General features: G+C 32.0%; 2 protein-coding genes across 10 annotated transcripts in view; both read left to right on the top strand.

Annotated features, from left to right (window-relative positions):
* The window catches only part of LOC134852828 (estrogen receptor beta-like), a 488,151-nt gene that overhangs the window by 397,343 nt on the left and 77,119 nt on the right, over nucleotides 1-13,689 (top strand). The window lies entirely within an intron of this gene.
* Nucleotides 1-13,689, top strand: part of LOC134852814 (synaptotagmin-1-like) — a 79,626-nt gene that overhangs the window by 48,339 nt on the left and 17,598 nt on the right. The window contains exons 1-2 of one of the 9 annotated variants that reach the window (XM_063868611.1): nucleotides 3,751-4,487; nucleotides 11,509-12,212. The exons of the other annotated variants lie outside the window; for them this stretch is intronic. Of the exons in view, the coding sequence (XP_063724681.1) occupies nucleotides 11,798-12,212 (415 nt within the window). The 5' untranslated portion in view covers nucleotides 3,751-4,487; nucleotides 11,509-11,797. Of the gene's footprint in view, nucleotides 1-3,750; nucleotides 4,488-11,508; nucleotides 12,213-13,689 lie in introns of those variants that run through there. 9 annotated transcript variants of the gene reach the window in all.

The following is a 13,689-nucleotide window of genomic DNA, read 5'->3' as shown; positions in this document are numbered from 1 at the left end:
AATATCGATAGCGCCCAAAGAGCTTTTAGCAACCAAATATGGAACGTTGAATAATGACTCTTCCCAGTATACCAACCAGATCGTGCGTTCTTTAGTAGATATTTTTATGTGACATTTTTACGAGCGCTCTCTAATCATCATCTCAGGCATCATGAGTACTATAAAACAAGATACTATCACCTGTTGTTTTCCTGTTTTGACAAAAATGAGCCATACATTCCCTTTTTATCACAACTTTCATAATTTCTTACTTTTTTCTCATTTCTTTATAAAAATCAGTCACTATACTCTAACAAAAAATTTAAATTTTTTCTAGTTGTGAGTAGTCCTCTACAGATAATATCAGTGTCCGAGCGAGAAAGAACGATTATCTACCAAAAATACGCGCTCAAAACGCTTGCAGTCATCCAACAACAGAGAGAGAGAGCCTCTTCACCCAGAGAAAAATCGTTCAATGACTTAGCTCTCCGACAAAACAACGGCTATCAGTAGGAAGAATCGACTACAAGAACTCAAAAACTGATACCTAACTACCTCTCGGTCATATCAATCTACTTCGACATGATTCGAAACGATTATTCAAAAAATTGTTCTATGAACGATAGCTATCAGGCGTAAGTAAGGACAGGTAAACGACACAAAATAGCTCGAGCAGTCTCCCAGAAAAACTTCCGTAGCGAATGAGGGCGAGTCAATTCCATTGAATGAAAATCAGGAGATGTATTTGTGATTATGTAGAGCTTGAATCATCATGGAGTACTCGAACAGCAATGACTCTCTAGTCTTCTTTTTGGGAAGCAATTACAATTCCAGATCCAGAAAAATCAAAATCTAGTTCGGTTGATTGTATATCTACGACAGAGATTGCGGAAACAATTGATCTAGTGACTCCAAATATCATTCAAGGATCAGTCTGCTACGCCCCGAATAGAGGATAAAAGCAGAATCTAGAACTTAGAGAAAAATTATTGTTTTTTTTTAATCTCATTATTCTTCAGTTTTTTTTAAATTTTGATTTTACTTTGAAATTTAAATTATTTTTAGCTTATCTGTATATATCAATCTTGTCTCATATATTGTCTATCAGAGAATAAATCAATTAAAACTGGCTCTTCTCTGATTTCAGCAAACTTTAGTTTTAAAAAATGCAAGAAAAATTTTTTAAAAATCTTGAAGTTATCAAGAAAGTTATTCAGTTGAAATTTCCGTTGGAGAAAGAAATTTAAGAAAAAGTGAAAAAGAGATAAATGCGCTTGCTCATCGGTGGAATCAAATTGGAATATCGTCTTCAGATTATTGTTTTCTTTTGACAGGAAATATAAAAATGAAAGGTTCCAAAACTTTTGTCGCTAATTTGATGTCATAGCAAAGAGTTTTTTGAGCCTAAATTGTGCTTTTTTATTAAATTTACATACAAGTATGAAGTTTTTGCATGTCTCAGGTTTTCTCCAACCAAGAAATTTCCCAACTTAGGTATAACTATCAATTTTACGGTAAAAACGTAGAAAAATAGAAAGCAGTTTTTTTAGTTTCAAATTGGCCCTTAACCCTGCTCAGAAGACCATGGGAAAGTGATTGAGGGTGGTTTCAGTGGTTTTGGATGTTATATTTGTTTTTCCAAAAAATTATTGATTAATCTCAGAAAATTGCAACTTATTAAGAGTAGTCCACGCAACTTGATTGAGTTTTAAAAGTTTTTAAATTTCTTCTCTAACCCTAACTAGGCATAAAAATAGCATTTAAAATATGCATAACCCTAGTTCTGTATTAGTTTTTAAAAAATACTGATTGCTTTATGATAAAAAAGATGGAAAAACTTTTTTTTCTTCTAAAGTTTTGAACATGACCACTAGATTTTGGCTTAAGATTATTCAAAATTTACTGGAATTTTTTTTAATTATTATTTTTTTAAGATTAACAAAATTTTTCAGTTGATTTGGGGAAAAAAAGCTTATGGCTTTTAATTTTTTCGAACGGTAGCCGGGGTTCGCTAAATGAAACGACGTTGCCCCAATATTTCGAAGATCAAGAAATTAAATGTTTTAAAAACCTTGAATCAATTGGAAGAAAATTTGATTCTGAAATCCTTTAAGCAGATTCAATCTATGTTTACCGTCCACCTGCAACTATGATGGTATTTAACTTAGACAATCAAATTTTGATGTATTTTTATTAGTGTCTCAAAATTCAATCAATTCATATACCTGAGGCAAATTTTTCTCAACACTTTTATCTCATAGTTCTAATTTCTATTACGCGTAATCAAGTAAATTAAGAAATTGGCTTGAAATCATTAAAAATTAATTGATTCTCTGCTAAATAAATTCGAAAAAAATTAGGGCTCAATTTGAATCCTGATTCCTTATAAGATTTGAATTGTTTTTTTACTGCTCTAATTTGAAAGCTAAGCCAGTCCTTTAAAAAAGCTAGCCCCAAAACAAAAATATCGCTGCCCCTCAAAATTGATAGCAAGAATTTAACGCTGTATGTGAATCAAATTTTTAATAAAGACAAAACCCTTGCACTTGAACAAGATGATGAGTCAAGTCGGCCTCAAAGCTGTAGCAAACCCTGTGTTTGGAAACAAAAGTACTTGTTGTCAATTTCACGGCGAAAGGCAACTCTCGTTGATGGCTTCTACTTTTTGTTACTCGTGAAGCTCTTAGTTCTTGTTCCTAATCACTTCTCGTTTTTGCTTCTGGAAAACCAATTTTACTTCAATCATGAGTTTTTTTCTGAATTAACTAAAGCTTGTTGAATGAATTAACACATCGTTTCATTCAAAGATTAACAGAATGTTCTTGAATACATTTTACGTATTTTAATGGGGGGGGGGGGGGGGGGGTGGGGTTCTTTGCACTATTTCAAAGTTTCCATTTTTGGCTGACGGACCCTAATTGATTTCTAAGGGCGCCTTCGTTGCCAAAATACACAAAACTTGAGAGGGAAGCGCGCGCCGAAAAAACATAACGTTTTGGTTAAAATTTTCCAAAAAGTGCCCAAAAAGCCTTGTTTGGCCTGTTTTTCAAAATTTCGCCTGCTGCGCAGAAAATTAGGTCAAAATAGGGTCTTCATAGTAATTTGTGAAAGCTCGGAAAATCTGTTTGGTCGACCTAAATGAAAAGGCCATAAAACTTTTAACTCTTTTTGAAAATCCCCCCTTCGAAAAAATGCTAGATCCGTCCCTGACAGTGAAGGAATAATTATACCCTTATAAAAAAAACTTTTTCTCTTATTGTTTTACTGAAGCTATTTACGGAAAGTTTTTTCATATTTTTGTGGCTAAATGTAACGTCAATCCCAACTGCTCCCAAAAAAGCAGAAAATAGGTATAAATCAGACTAAAAGAAGGAAAAAAAATCAAAAAGTTTTTTTTCTTCCTATCTTCAGATTTGAAGAAAAAATCAAAAAATTTATTTTTGATTAACTCTTTTATAATACATTGATTATCGTGCGTGTGATATTTTTTGCTGCTTACATTACCAACACCTTCACTTGTTTTTCTAATGTGTTTTTGATATGGCTTCCCTGATAATACAAAAATTCATTGAATCCACATGTAAGCTGAGGGCGGAAAAGAAAGCCAAACAAGCAGCCTTACAACCTACGTTAGAATAAATGAGCTTTTTGCGTCATCATTCAAAAATTCAAAAACAGTCAGAATATAATGGATTTTTACCAATTATTTGTTTTCAAAAGTCTTGTCATTCTTTGCAGTGGTGGAGAGATGGTGTGTTGTTAATCATTTAAATAGAAAGAGTTCTCTTTGGTTGTTTTCATTTGTTTCATTGACTTTGAGGAGAGTGAAAAAGGTTTTAAAAGAACAGGAATGGGTTTTATGCCTACGTGAAAACCCATTGTGTGGGTGACATTTCAAATTTTTATTAACTCCGTCGACATAAAAGATTAATCAAAAGTCCCATATTTTCCCACTTCTTACAATTTTTCATCCGGTGAAATTTCAAACCTGTTCATTTATTACTAGCCTCATATATTTTCGGATACTAATCTAAGTATAATATTTTGGTCCATTTAGTGATTTTCCAATTTGATAGTTGATACTATTTTCTTTTTACGTCATTTGCGCATTTGTTCCTCAAAAAGCCGAAGTAATACTATTATTTTTTATCAACGTGAACCATAAATCCAATGTCGTGAACAGGAAATCACGGCAAGAAAAAAAGAATATTAACTCTAAGAAAACCTCAGAGAACAAAATTGGATAGCTCTATTTTTTATTTCGTTATTATTTTGTTTTCTTTTTATTGAACGCCACTATTACTTTTTCTTGCGTTGAACATATGATTACGTCGATAGTTTTGCGCCTCAATCTATACTAAATTAACTTTGAAATTTGAGAAAACGCATTAAATTGTCATTACGCAAAACTTTATTTATTGAAATTAAAAACTTTTATATTCTTCACTGATTGATTTACAATTTTGTTTAAGCCCTTCTAGCTAACTTTGAAAAACTCTTAAAAACTAGTAGGCATCATTTTTAGTAAGTCTAATTGCTTGAAACAAATTATGAATTTTAGATTCTCACTTGGAGTTTTTGAGAGTTGCCGTTTGCTTCTCACTGTGGTGTAGATAATTTGAACTATTCGGGACACGACAAAAAACGCTAACTCTTGAAGAAACAAAACATCTCAAATACATTTTTTGAAGAAAAAAAATGGAAAAAATCAGACTAAATCATCCAAAAACGGTAGAAATCCAGAAAAAAAGCTTTGTTATTTTTGTTTTTAATTACGATACTATGAATGGCAAATTCAAAGAATACTAACAAAATATGCTACAAAACCAAAATCAAATCATGATGTAGAAAAGCAAAACCAAAACTTGAAATATCGCAAATAAACTATGGGAACATCTGTGAATTTTTTTTCAAAGAAATGTCACGATAGCGTTGACATTTACAAGCAAAATCAAAATTTGAAATAGCTCTGTGAAATTTTTTTTTCCAAAAAATGTCCCGATACTTTTGAAATTTACAAAAGCAAAATCAAAACTTCAAACTTTTCTGTGATTATTTTTTCAAAAGAAATGTCTCAAATTTTTGAAATCTACAATAGCAAAATCAAAAGTTGAAATACTTCTGTGATTTTTTTTTCAAAAGAAATATCTCAATATTTTTGAAATCTACAATAGCAAAATCAAAAATTGAAATACTTCTGTGAGTTTTTTGTTCAAAAAAATGCTCTGATAGTTTTGAAATTTACAAAAGCGAAATCAAAATTCGAAAAATTTTTGTGGAAGTTTTTTTTCAAAAGAAATGTCCCGATAGTTTTGTTTTCAATTTTCGTAGCTCAACTAAGTATGCTTTTTGAAAAGTAGCACTTGTTGGCAAGCTCGTATCGCACATTTTTTAAACCTATTGTCATCTATTGAAATGCATGGCTATTAGGCTAATAAAAATCATCAAAAACTTCAAAGGAAAAACTGACAGTAAAAGTATTTTCACCAATCGCCATTTTTTTCAGAAAAACAGTAAACACTCCTTAGATTTTTTCTTTTTGATCATATTTTCTTTTTATAACTAAACATCAAAAAACTTTAAGTTTTAGTATTTAATGGATGCCATACAAATAAATATCAATAAATTGGATACCATAAAATAGTACCAAAGGGTGGACCCTTTGGTTAGCGAGAGAGTCGAATCCAAGAAAAAAAGGGCGTCCGCCACCCCCTCCCACCCCTGATTTAGTTAATGATTCAATTTTACTTACACTGAAAACAAAACATGTTTTACAACCCATCTCGTAAAAAATGGGGATGAACTTTGTATTCGGGTGTGTTTTAGTTTTTTCCTTTTGATTTGTTTGCCATGCAAAATCAGCTACCATACTTTAATCTTTGGAGACAGTTGAATGGTGTATTATATTAAGGATCTTGCAAATCAGATTCGACCGACAATAAAATATTTTAAGACATTTTTACCAGAGTCGAGAAAGACGGGTTCGAATATTTTTGTTTCTTCGTGTAAGTTTCAAGTAAATTTTTTTGTTTTTCGAGTAAATCTTTCAAAATCTGTTGTCCTGTTTGAATATGCCTAAAAATGCCTAAAATGTGGTCGAATATGCCTAAAATTTAGTTTTACGCTGATCCTTTTATAACACAGCGCAGAAAACTACACTTATTTGGAAACAAACCTTTTTCTTGTAGTTTTTCAAAAGTATAGTCTGAACATTCTGTGCTTCTTGCACAGTTACTAGCTATCCTTGTTTTGATCTTTAATTATAATTTGGAATAACAGTTTTTTGTCATTTTTTATTCTTGTTTTTTCAGTTGTTACAATGATGAGCTAGTATTTTTTTAATTGTTTTTTATCTGTTACGATTATTCTCGTAGAATAATTATTTAACAATTTTTTTAAAGAGTAATTAATTTAAAAAAAAAATCAAAAACGTCTTTTAAGTGAAATAACTATTTCAAACTGTTTAAGTTTCATTTACTCGTTGAGGTTGAGATGATTTTTTTCAAGTTGCATGTTTGAGTTTCATTTACTCGTTGAGATTGAGACAATTTTTTTCAAGTTGACTTGCTTGATGTTATAAGTTTTTAAGAATTGCATTAGACCTCGAACAAAATTTCAAAGGCAAAGTAAAATCTTGTAATTCCTACAACTTTAAGAAATTGAAGGATACTACGCTTATCGTTTGTATTTTTCTGACGAACTCGGTCTTAATTAAAGAATGCTTGTAGGTCTTAAAGATTGGTATCATACTACAGCTTTTCAGCTGTGAGTTTGATTGAAAAAAAAGCAAAAATGTTGTCTGAAAGTCGAAAACATATCTGGTCTGCCTTTTTCTTTTTTTCTTCTGGAAATTTGAAGAAACTGAAGTTGTGTATGCCCAGTTTATTTAATTAGTTTTTTTTCTGCGTTATCTCTTAAATTATATATAAAAAATAACGTCTAAGATAGCAAACGTCTACCCTTTTTTAAATATTAGAGCAAACGCAAAATTTATTTTGTAGACTAAAGCTTGCAGAAGCGTTACGTTTTCATTACCACTGTAGCAAGTCTTAGCTCCAAATTAGTATTGAATTAGAACTGGTAAAAATCGATTTAGTTTTCATGTTTTGATAATAATGCAATAAGCACATGTTTTTGAGGGTCAATCACACAAATGAACGGAGAGTAGGCTCTCGTGATTGCTGTGTGTCTTTATTTTTATCTAGTCGACTTTGTAGGATAATTATTCGGATATTCAGGATACCAAATTAACATTTTCTTCCCCTCCCCTCAGCCTCCTCGTCCCATATAGACCAAATTAAAATCTTCCACCCCAACATTTGATTTGGATTAAACTTGCTAAGCGCTGCATGTTTAATTTTCTATTCTGATTGGCTGAAAAATCCAATTTAGAAACAAGTTAAAAGCAGCCAACTTCAAATGTTTTTTTAAAGGGAGCGGAGGTTGTTTATTTGGTCTTTGGTCCCATTATGTTGTTAGTAATGTGAAGCAATTTCGTATTTTTAGAGAAATTTTTTTAATCTTGCAAAACTTGTTTTTCGCTGATTCTTCAGTAAAAAGCACTGATATTATCAGAAGAAGATAAAAAAATGCAAAATTAGAAATAACTTTAAGTTTTTCTAGCCTTAATTGACCATAACACTACAGCCAAGAAACTGCCATATATGGGTTAGAAAGTATCACTCAAGCTCCATTAGGAATTTTATTGCCCAATTTCCCGGAAAAGCTAGTCACTTTCTCAAATGGCTTTTAAAAAGCATTTTTCAATATAAAAGAGAAAACCTATCCATTGTAATATTCGGTGTCCTTCTTTTTGAAAATGTTCCCAGGTATTCAAAAACATCAATCTTTGAGCTTTTTATTAGATATGTTGTCATAGGAGCCATCATTTTGAACTAGTTCAGAGAATGATACAGTTTTTAAAGGAATGAATTCTATTAAAACGTTCCATATAAGGGTCAGATGAAAATCAATTATACATTTCTCTTTGCAATATTTTAAAAACTAAATCAGCTTCAAAACGTCTTTTACCATGCGAATTGAATAAATTTCAATAGAAGCTGATCAGAAAAAGCAAGCAAGCAAAAGCATACATTATTTTAAGATAGAAATAGAAACAAGACTGCTTGTATCAGGGCTTGTATCAGGCGAAGCCCTGAATGTTCCGACTGCCTTTTAAGGTCTATGGAGCAGTGTTAATATGAAATTTCAAATATAATAAAATAAAACTAAAAAAAAGTTTTTAAAAAAATGAGAGAGATTGTTTTTGTAAAAACATCCCCCCACACGTCATATTAAGTATAAAGTGATAAATTTTGCTCCTATTAACAAATCAAAAATGGCACATAAGCTTCCTTGAACAAATTTGGAACGACTTATAAGACGGATAAAATCTCGCTTACGCGTTAATAGCGCGAAATATAAATCGCGCGTTAATTGTCCCAAAAATGGCAATCTTTAAACCCCCACAATTTTACGAAAAATGATCACAAAGGAAATTACTTTTCGAATATAAACTCAAGACAGCAATAGCTTTCGAATGATATATAAAAAAATTCCGTCAAAAAAGGCTAGTTAAAAAGTCACAATTTGTGTGAAGAAAAAACCAACCTCGAGCACAAATATTCCGTTACTTTCGTTACGATAGTCGGAACAACAAGACTGCTCATATTAGGGCTAAGCCTGAACGTTGAAGCCTGAACGCCGACCGGTGCTTAAAGTGTATGGAGTATCGTTCGTTTTAGAAAAAAAAGAGGACTTTGCAAAAGAAAAGAAAGAAGAGTTTTTTCAAATCATCCCCCACATGCTGTGAACATAAGTACGTATACAGTGCTGATTTAAATTAACCGGACAAAACGAGCTAAACTTCAAATTTAAAATGCGTTTTTCTCAATTTGGGTTGAGTTTAGGTGAAAACTTATGAAGACAAAACTTGATTAAAACTTTAGCAGGATTAATATGGTGTAATTTGTTTTGCGAAACTCGGGCCCATAACGTTACCCCAAAAATGGGTCATTTTGGCTTTTCTTAGTTAATAAAAAATTACGCCAAAAATTACCGAGTCGATCACAGACATAATTATATCAAAGTGAGCTCCTTACGTAGCCCAACAAACTTTAAGAAGGGTATAATCTCCAAAAAAAATGCAAATCAATTAAAAAATGTTTTTAAATAAATAGTTGGTATTTTTTATAGTAAAAACGACCTTTTTTGTCTATCAAACAAAAATAAATTAACTTATACAATGTTTTGGAGAAAATATCATTCTTACAGTTTGTTGGGCTACGTAAGGAGCTCACTTTGATATAATTATGTCTGTGATCGACTCCATATTTTTTGGTGTAATTTTTGATTAACTAAGAAAAGCCAAAATGACCCATTTTTGGGGTCGAATTTTGGACCCGAATTTTGCAAAACAAATTACACCATATTAATTCTGCTAAAATTTTAAGCAAGTTTTGTCAACATAAGTTTTCACCTAAACTCAACCCAATTTGATAAAAACGCGTTTTAAATTTCAAGTTTAACGCGTTTTGTCCGGTTAATTTAAATCAGCACTGTATATAAGTATACCAGTACGTATATAAAAAGTTCAATTGATCAAACAATATGCCTCAATTCTTTTACAACTACTCGCGTTAATTATTCGAAATAGTTCGAAACATATTGCGCGTTAATTATCCCAAATAGGTCAAAGTGGCAATCTTTAAACCCCATAATGTTACGAAACAAAAAGCGGAAAAAAGCAAAATATCTTTTTAAAATTGAACTCAGGACAGCAATACTTATTGGCTGATATAAAAATGTTGGTCAAAAACTGCTAGTTGAAAAACTAAAGTTTGTCTGGGGGAAAAATGCTCGAGCACTAATACTCCTTCATTTTTTTCGAAAGTTGGAACAAAAAATTTATCGGAGAGCGAACGCGTAGGAGTTCTAAAAATAGTGTTACAACCAAAACCTTGCGTTGGTAATATGAGGTCCAATTTGCTTAGTTTTTGCTCATATTATTCCGACTTCCGAAGAAAGTGGCGGAAGATTTGTGATATGGTTGTTTTTTTTCTGTCTCCAGAAAAACTTCGACTTTTTAACTGGCCACATTTGACTGAATTTGTTTTTACGTCATCCAAAAAATATTGTTACTAAATTTGAAAAAATTTTCACATGTAATTTTTTTCGTTTTGTTAAGCGGGGTTCAAAGATTGCCAATATGGCCAACTTGAGACAACTAAAGCGCGATACATTTCGCATTATTAACGCGAAAAAAAAAGAACTTTAGCCCGTCTAAAAAAATTGTTCCGAATTAATTGAGGGAAGATAGTTGTCAAATTTGTTACGCTACTAAAAGCAAAATCTATCATGTTGTACTTTTATAGGGCGTGTGAAGGGTGATAAATTTCAAAAAAATCTGGAAAATTGTTTAAATGTTTTTTCTGTGTTTTGAAAAATTCATCAATTTCTTGAAGCGAACAATACTCCATAGACCTTAACACGCAGTCGGATTATTCAAGGTTTCGCCCTGATACGAGCAGATCTGTTTTCATATTGACTTCAAAAAGAGCAACAGTATAAAGAGGTCTTCTGCTTAATGGTGAATCGAAACACCGAAAAGAATTGAAACAGCTTTGATCATCAGCTTTGAATCTTGGCCATAGTTTCATTGTTGAAATTTTTTTTTGAAGTTATGAATTTACCAAGCCTATGAAATAGCAACCCCTTTTTTTGTAATTTTGAAGTTTTGCTTTTTCGTTAACACCTTTTCTAATAACTCAACGCCTACGATATTTTTTTTTTCATTTCCTGCTTAGGTTATTTGCATCCTGGCAAACAAGCAACATAAAAAAGAAAAAAGAAAATTGATTTTTGCCTAATTAAAAAAAAATAATGCAATGAAAAAATGTGGGCGCGATTTTGAGTTTTCACTACGATCGTTAAAACAAAGTCAAGTTGTTTTTGCCGTTATCGCCGAAGTTATCTGCAAATTATTCATTGTAAATATACCTGTTATTTAAGTCGAGATATCTGAAATTTTAAAAACCAATTGATTCAAAATTGCTTTTCATGAAACAATCAAAATTTTGATTACCTGAAGTAATTTTAAAGTAATCAATTGGATTTAACGTTTGCTTTCCAATTTACCGTAATTGGATTTAACCGTAGTTCCTAGAAGTACTAAATTATGTCCGCTTTTTTATTATTAGCCGAACTATAAAATCATTTATCATTCAACCCAGCGTTTGCTTTAAAATTAAAAATGGAGCTGCTAGAATTAGAAAAAATTCAAGAACTGAAGGACGAAATTTAAGCATTAATAAAAAACAGGCGCGTTCTGACACATTTTCCCCCATTTTGACCAATAAATTAGGGTCTATTTTTTTCAAAAATCTATTTTAATCACGCTCGGTGTGTTTTTCCACTGTTGGTTCATTTTTCAGTCTATAAAAAGAAAAACTAAAAAAAACGATTTGAAAGGAAGAAAAAAAACAGAGGAAGAGCAAATAAAATGAAAATAATGTCTACTGTATTACGCAGGTTTCCATATCGTCTATAATTCCTATTTATATTCTCATTATCTCTTTTTATCTCATTTTATTCCTGGGATAACTTTGATGTAGTTATTCAATCTTAGCTCAAAGTTTAGAACTAGATTAAACTAAATTTATTTTCACCAACTAGAGATTTACTTTTTCATTAATTTTGGCGGATTTCAATTTCATAACAGATCTTTTTCAAATTGCAAATTATAGATTTTATTAATCAAAGTTTGGTCACCTTGTTATCAAATCGAATTATTATTATTTTTGAAAACTGACCGCTGAAAATGGTGAAGAATAACGAGAAATGGACGATTTTGGGAAGTCCAAAATTTACAAAATCTTCAAAGAATCAGCAAAAACCGAACGCTCTTCTGGAGAAAACATTACGACCTCTTCAAAGTAAATCGAATTTCACCTCAAACAATTCTTGGGACACCTTCAAAGAGTCATTGAAAGAAAGGAAGCTTGAATTGATATACAATTTTCCCGGAAAAATTCGCCTAGACCAGCACGGTAAAGCCAGTCTTTTTCCATACTCAATGCGACTCGAAACTGAAGATGAAAAAACAGAAGACAGTTTTCCAGTCGGCGGGAATTCAACAGAGGAGCAAAAACCGGCTGACTTTTTGTCTGTTTCCAAAAAGCATCAAGACCTGGGCGTTCGATCTAGAGCAAACTTGCCAAATAGGTCGTTTGATTGTAAGTAGCGATCAAAACAGTGCACATCATCCATCGAAATCATTCAAAAGTTTTCTCAATCGAACACAATTCAAACCTTATTCTCGGTCAAGCACAGTCTAGTTGTTTTTTCTCGGTCGAAATGCCTTTGTGGCCTTCTCAGTTGAACTCATGGTTACAAGTTAAGTCGCAAAAAAAAACGTCTGCGCAAAATTGCAATATATAACTTTGGGTCGCAATAACAATATACCTGTTTTGTTTGGGATGGTCGCAACGTAAGTCACGAACCTCGGCCCGGGGTGTAAGGATATCGTTCTGAGGACAGCAACTAGCGCACTTCACATAAAAATGTTTTTCGAGGAGTGATAAAAAGTTCGGGTAGCGACATAAAATATTTCTGTGAAAGCATTTTTTTTGTCCTGATCACTGCTAGCAAGTGGGCTGGAATTTCGTATAGGGTAAGATTTTCCACCTGCAAAGTCAATTATAACAAAAAAACCTGGATGGGGTGTAGTGATATACTATATTAAAGCCCCCTCAATCGTGGCTCAATGGATAGTTTAAAAAACTTCAAACTGATATTTCGGGTCGAAACTTTTTGACAAACAAAGAGAAAATTCGCTCTTGTTATCGACTCTTTTCACATGGCTCTGAAGTTTTGGGAAAAAATTAAAAATATAACCTAAAAATGGTATTGAAACCATTAATGGTTTTCGCTTTGCAAGCTTTGAAATTTTGGGTCTAACTTTTTTTTCATGCAAAAGTAATTGTTTGGTCTTTCGTGTGAGTGTTTTGGATCTTTTCAATTTCTTAAAAGTAACCAGGCTTAATCTGAAATTCTATTGATAAAATTTTTCGTCTAGTAAGGCAATATTCTCGTATAGTAAGACAATTCTTGCCTAGTAACGTAATGAAAAAACCAACATGACTTCTCGTATCATGGTGAAGCCCTGAACGTTCCGACTGCACTTAAAAGCTTATGGAGTTACTGCTTATGCTGAAAAAATGAATGAAATTTTCAAAAATAAAGACAAAATGATTCAAAATTTTTTCATTTTATTTTGAAAATCACCCTTCCTGTGCAATTCAAAGTACAGTCTGATGAAAGTTGTAAATAGTTCAAAACAACCATATATTTTGAATCATATAAAAACCATTTTGTCAAAAAATGCTAATTAAAAAACTAAATATGTCTGCACAAAACAACACCCCGTGCACAAAACTGAAAAGTGGGAAAAAACAGCTTACGAGGCCAAACTGTGTAGTTTGTGACTTGTTTCCGCAACGAGGACTTTCTCTTTGTTTTTTTTGTTCTTTCTTTTTCTTTGATTGTTCCGGCAAAATGTTTACATTTTCAAAGATTTCACTCTGGATTCCAGAGACCTACATATACCAAATTTTGCGACTATCCAGTGCACCGTTTGGCCTCATAATGAGATGTTGTTAAAATTTTTGGGGTTTAACTAGCCGCTTACTTATTGAAAGAACAAGATCGCGC

The sequence above is a fragment of the Symsagittifera roscoffensis genome, chromosome 8 (genome assembly GCF_963678635.1).
Source record: "Symsagittifera roscoffensis chromosome 8, txSymRosc1.1, whole genome shotgun sequence".
Classification (NCBI taxonomy): Eukaryota; Metazoa; Xenacoelomorpha; order Acoela; family Convolutidae; genus Symsagittifera; species Symsagittifera roscoffensis.
This window is presented reverse-complemented; position numbering and strand designations above follow the sequence as displayed.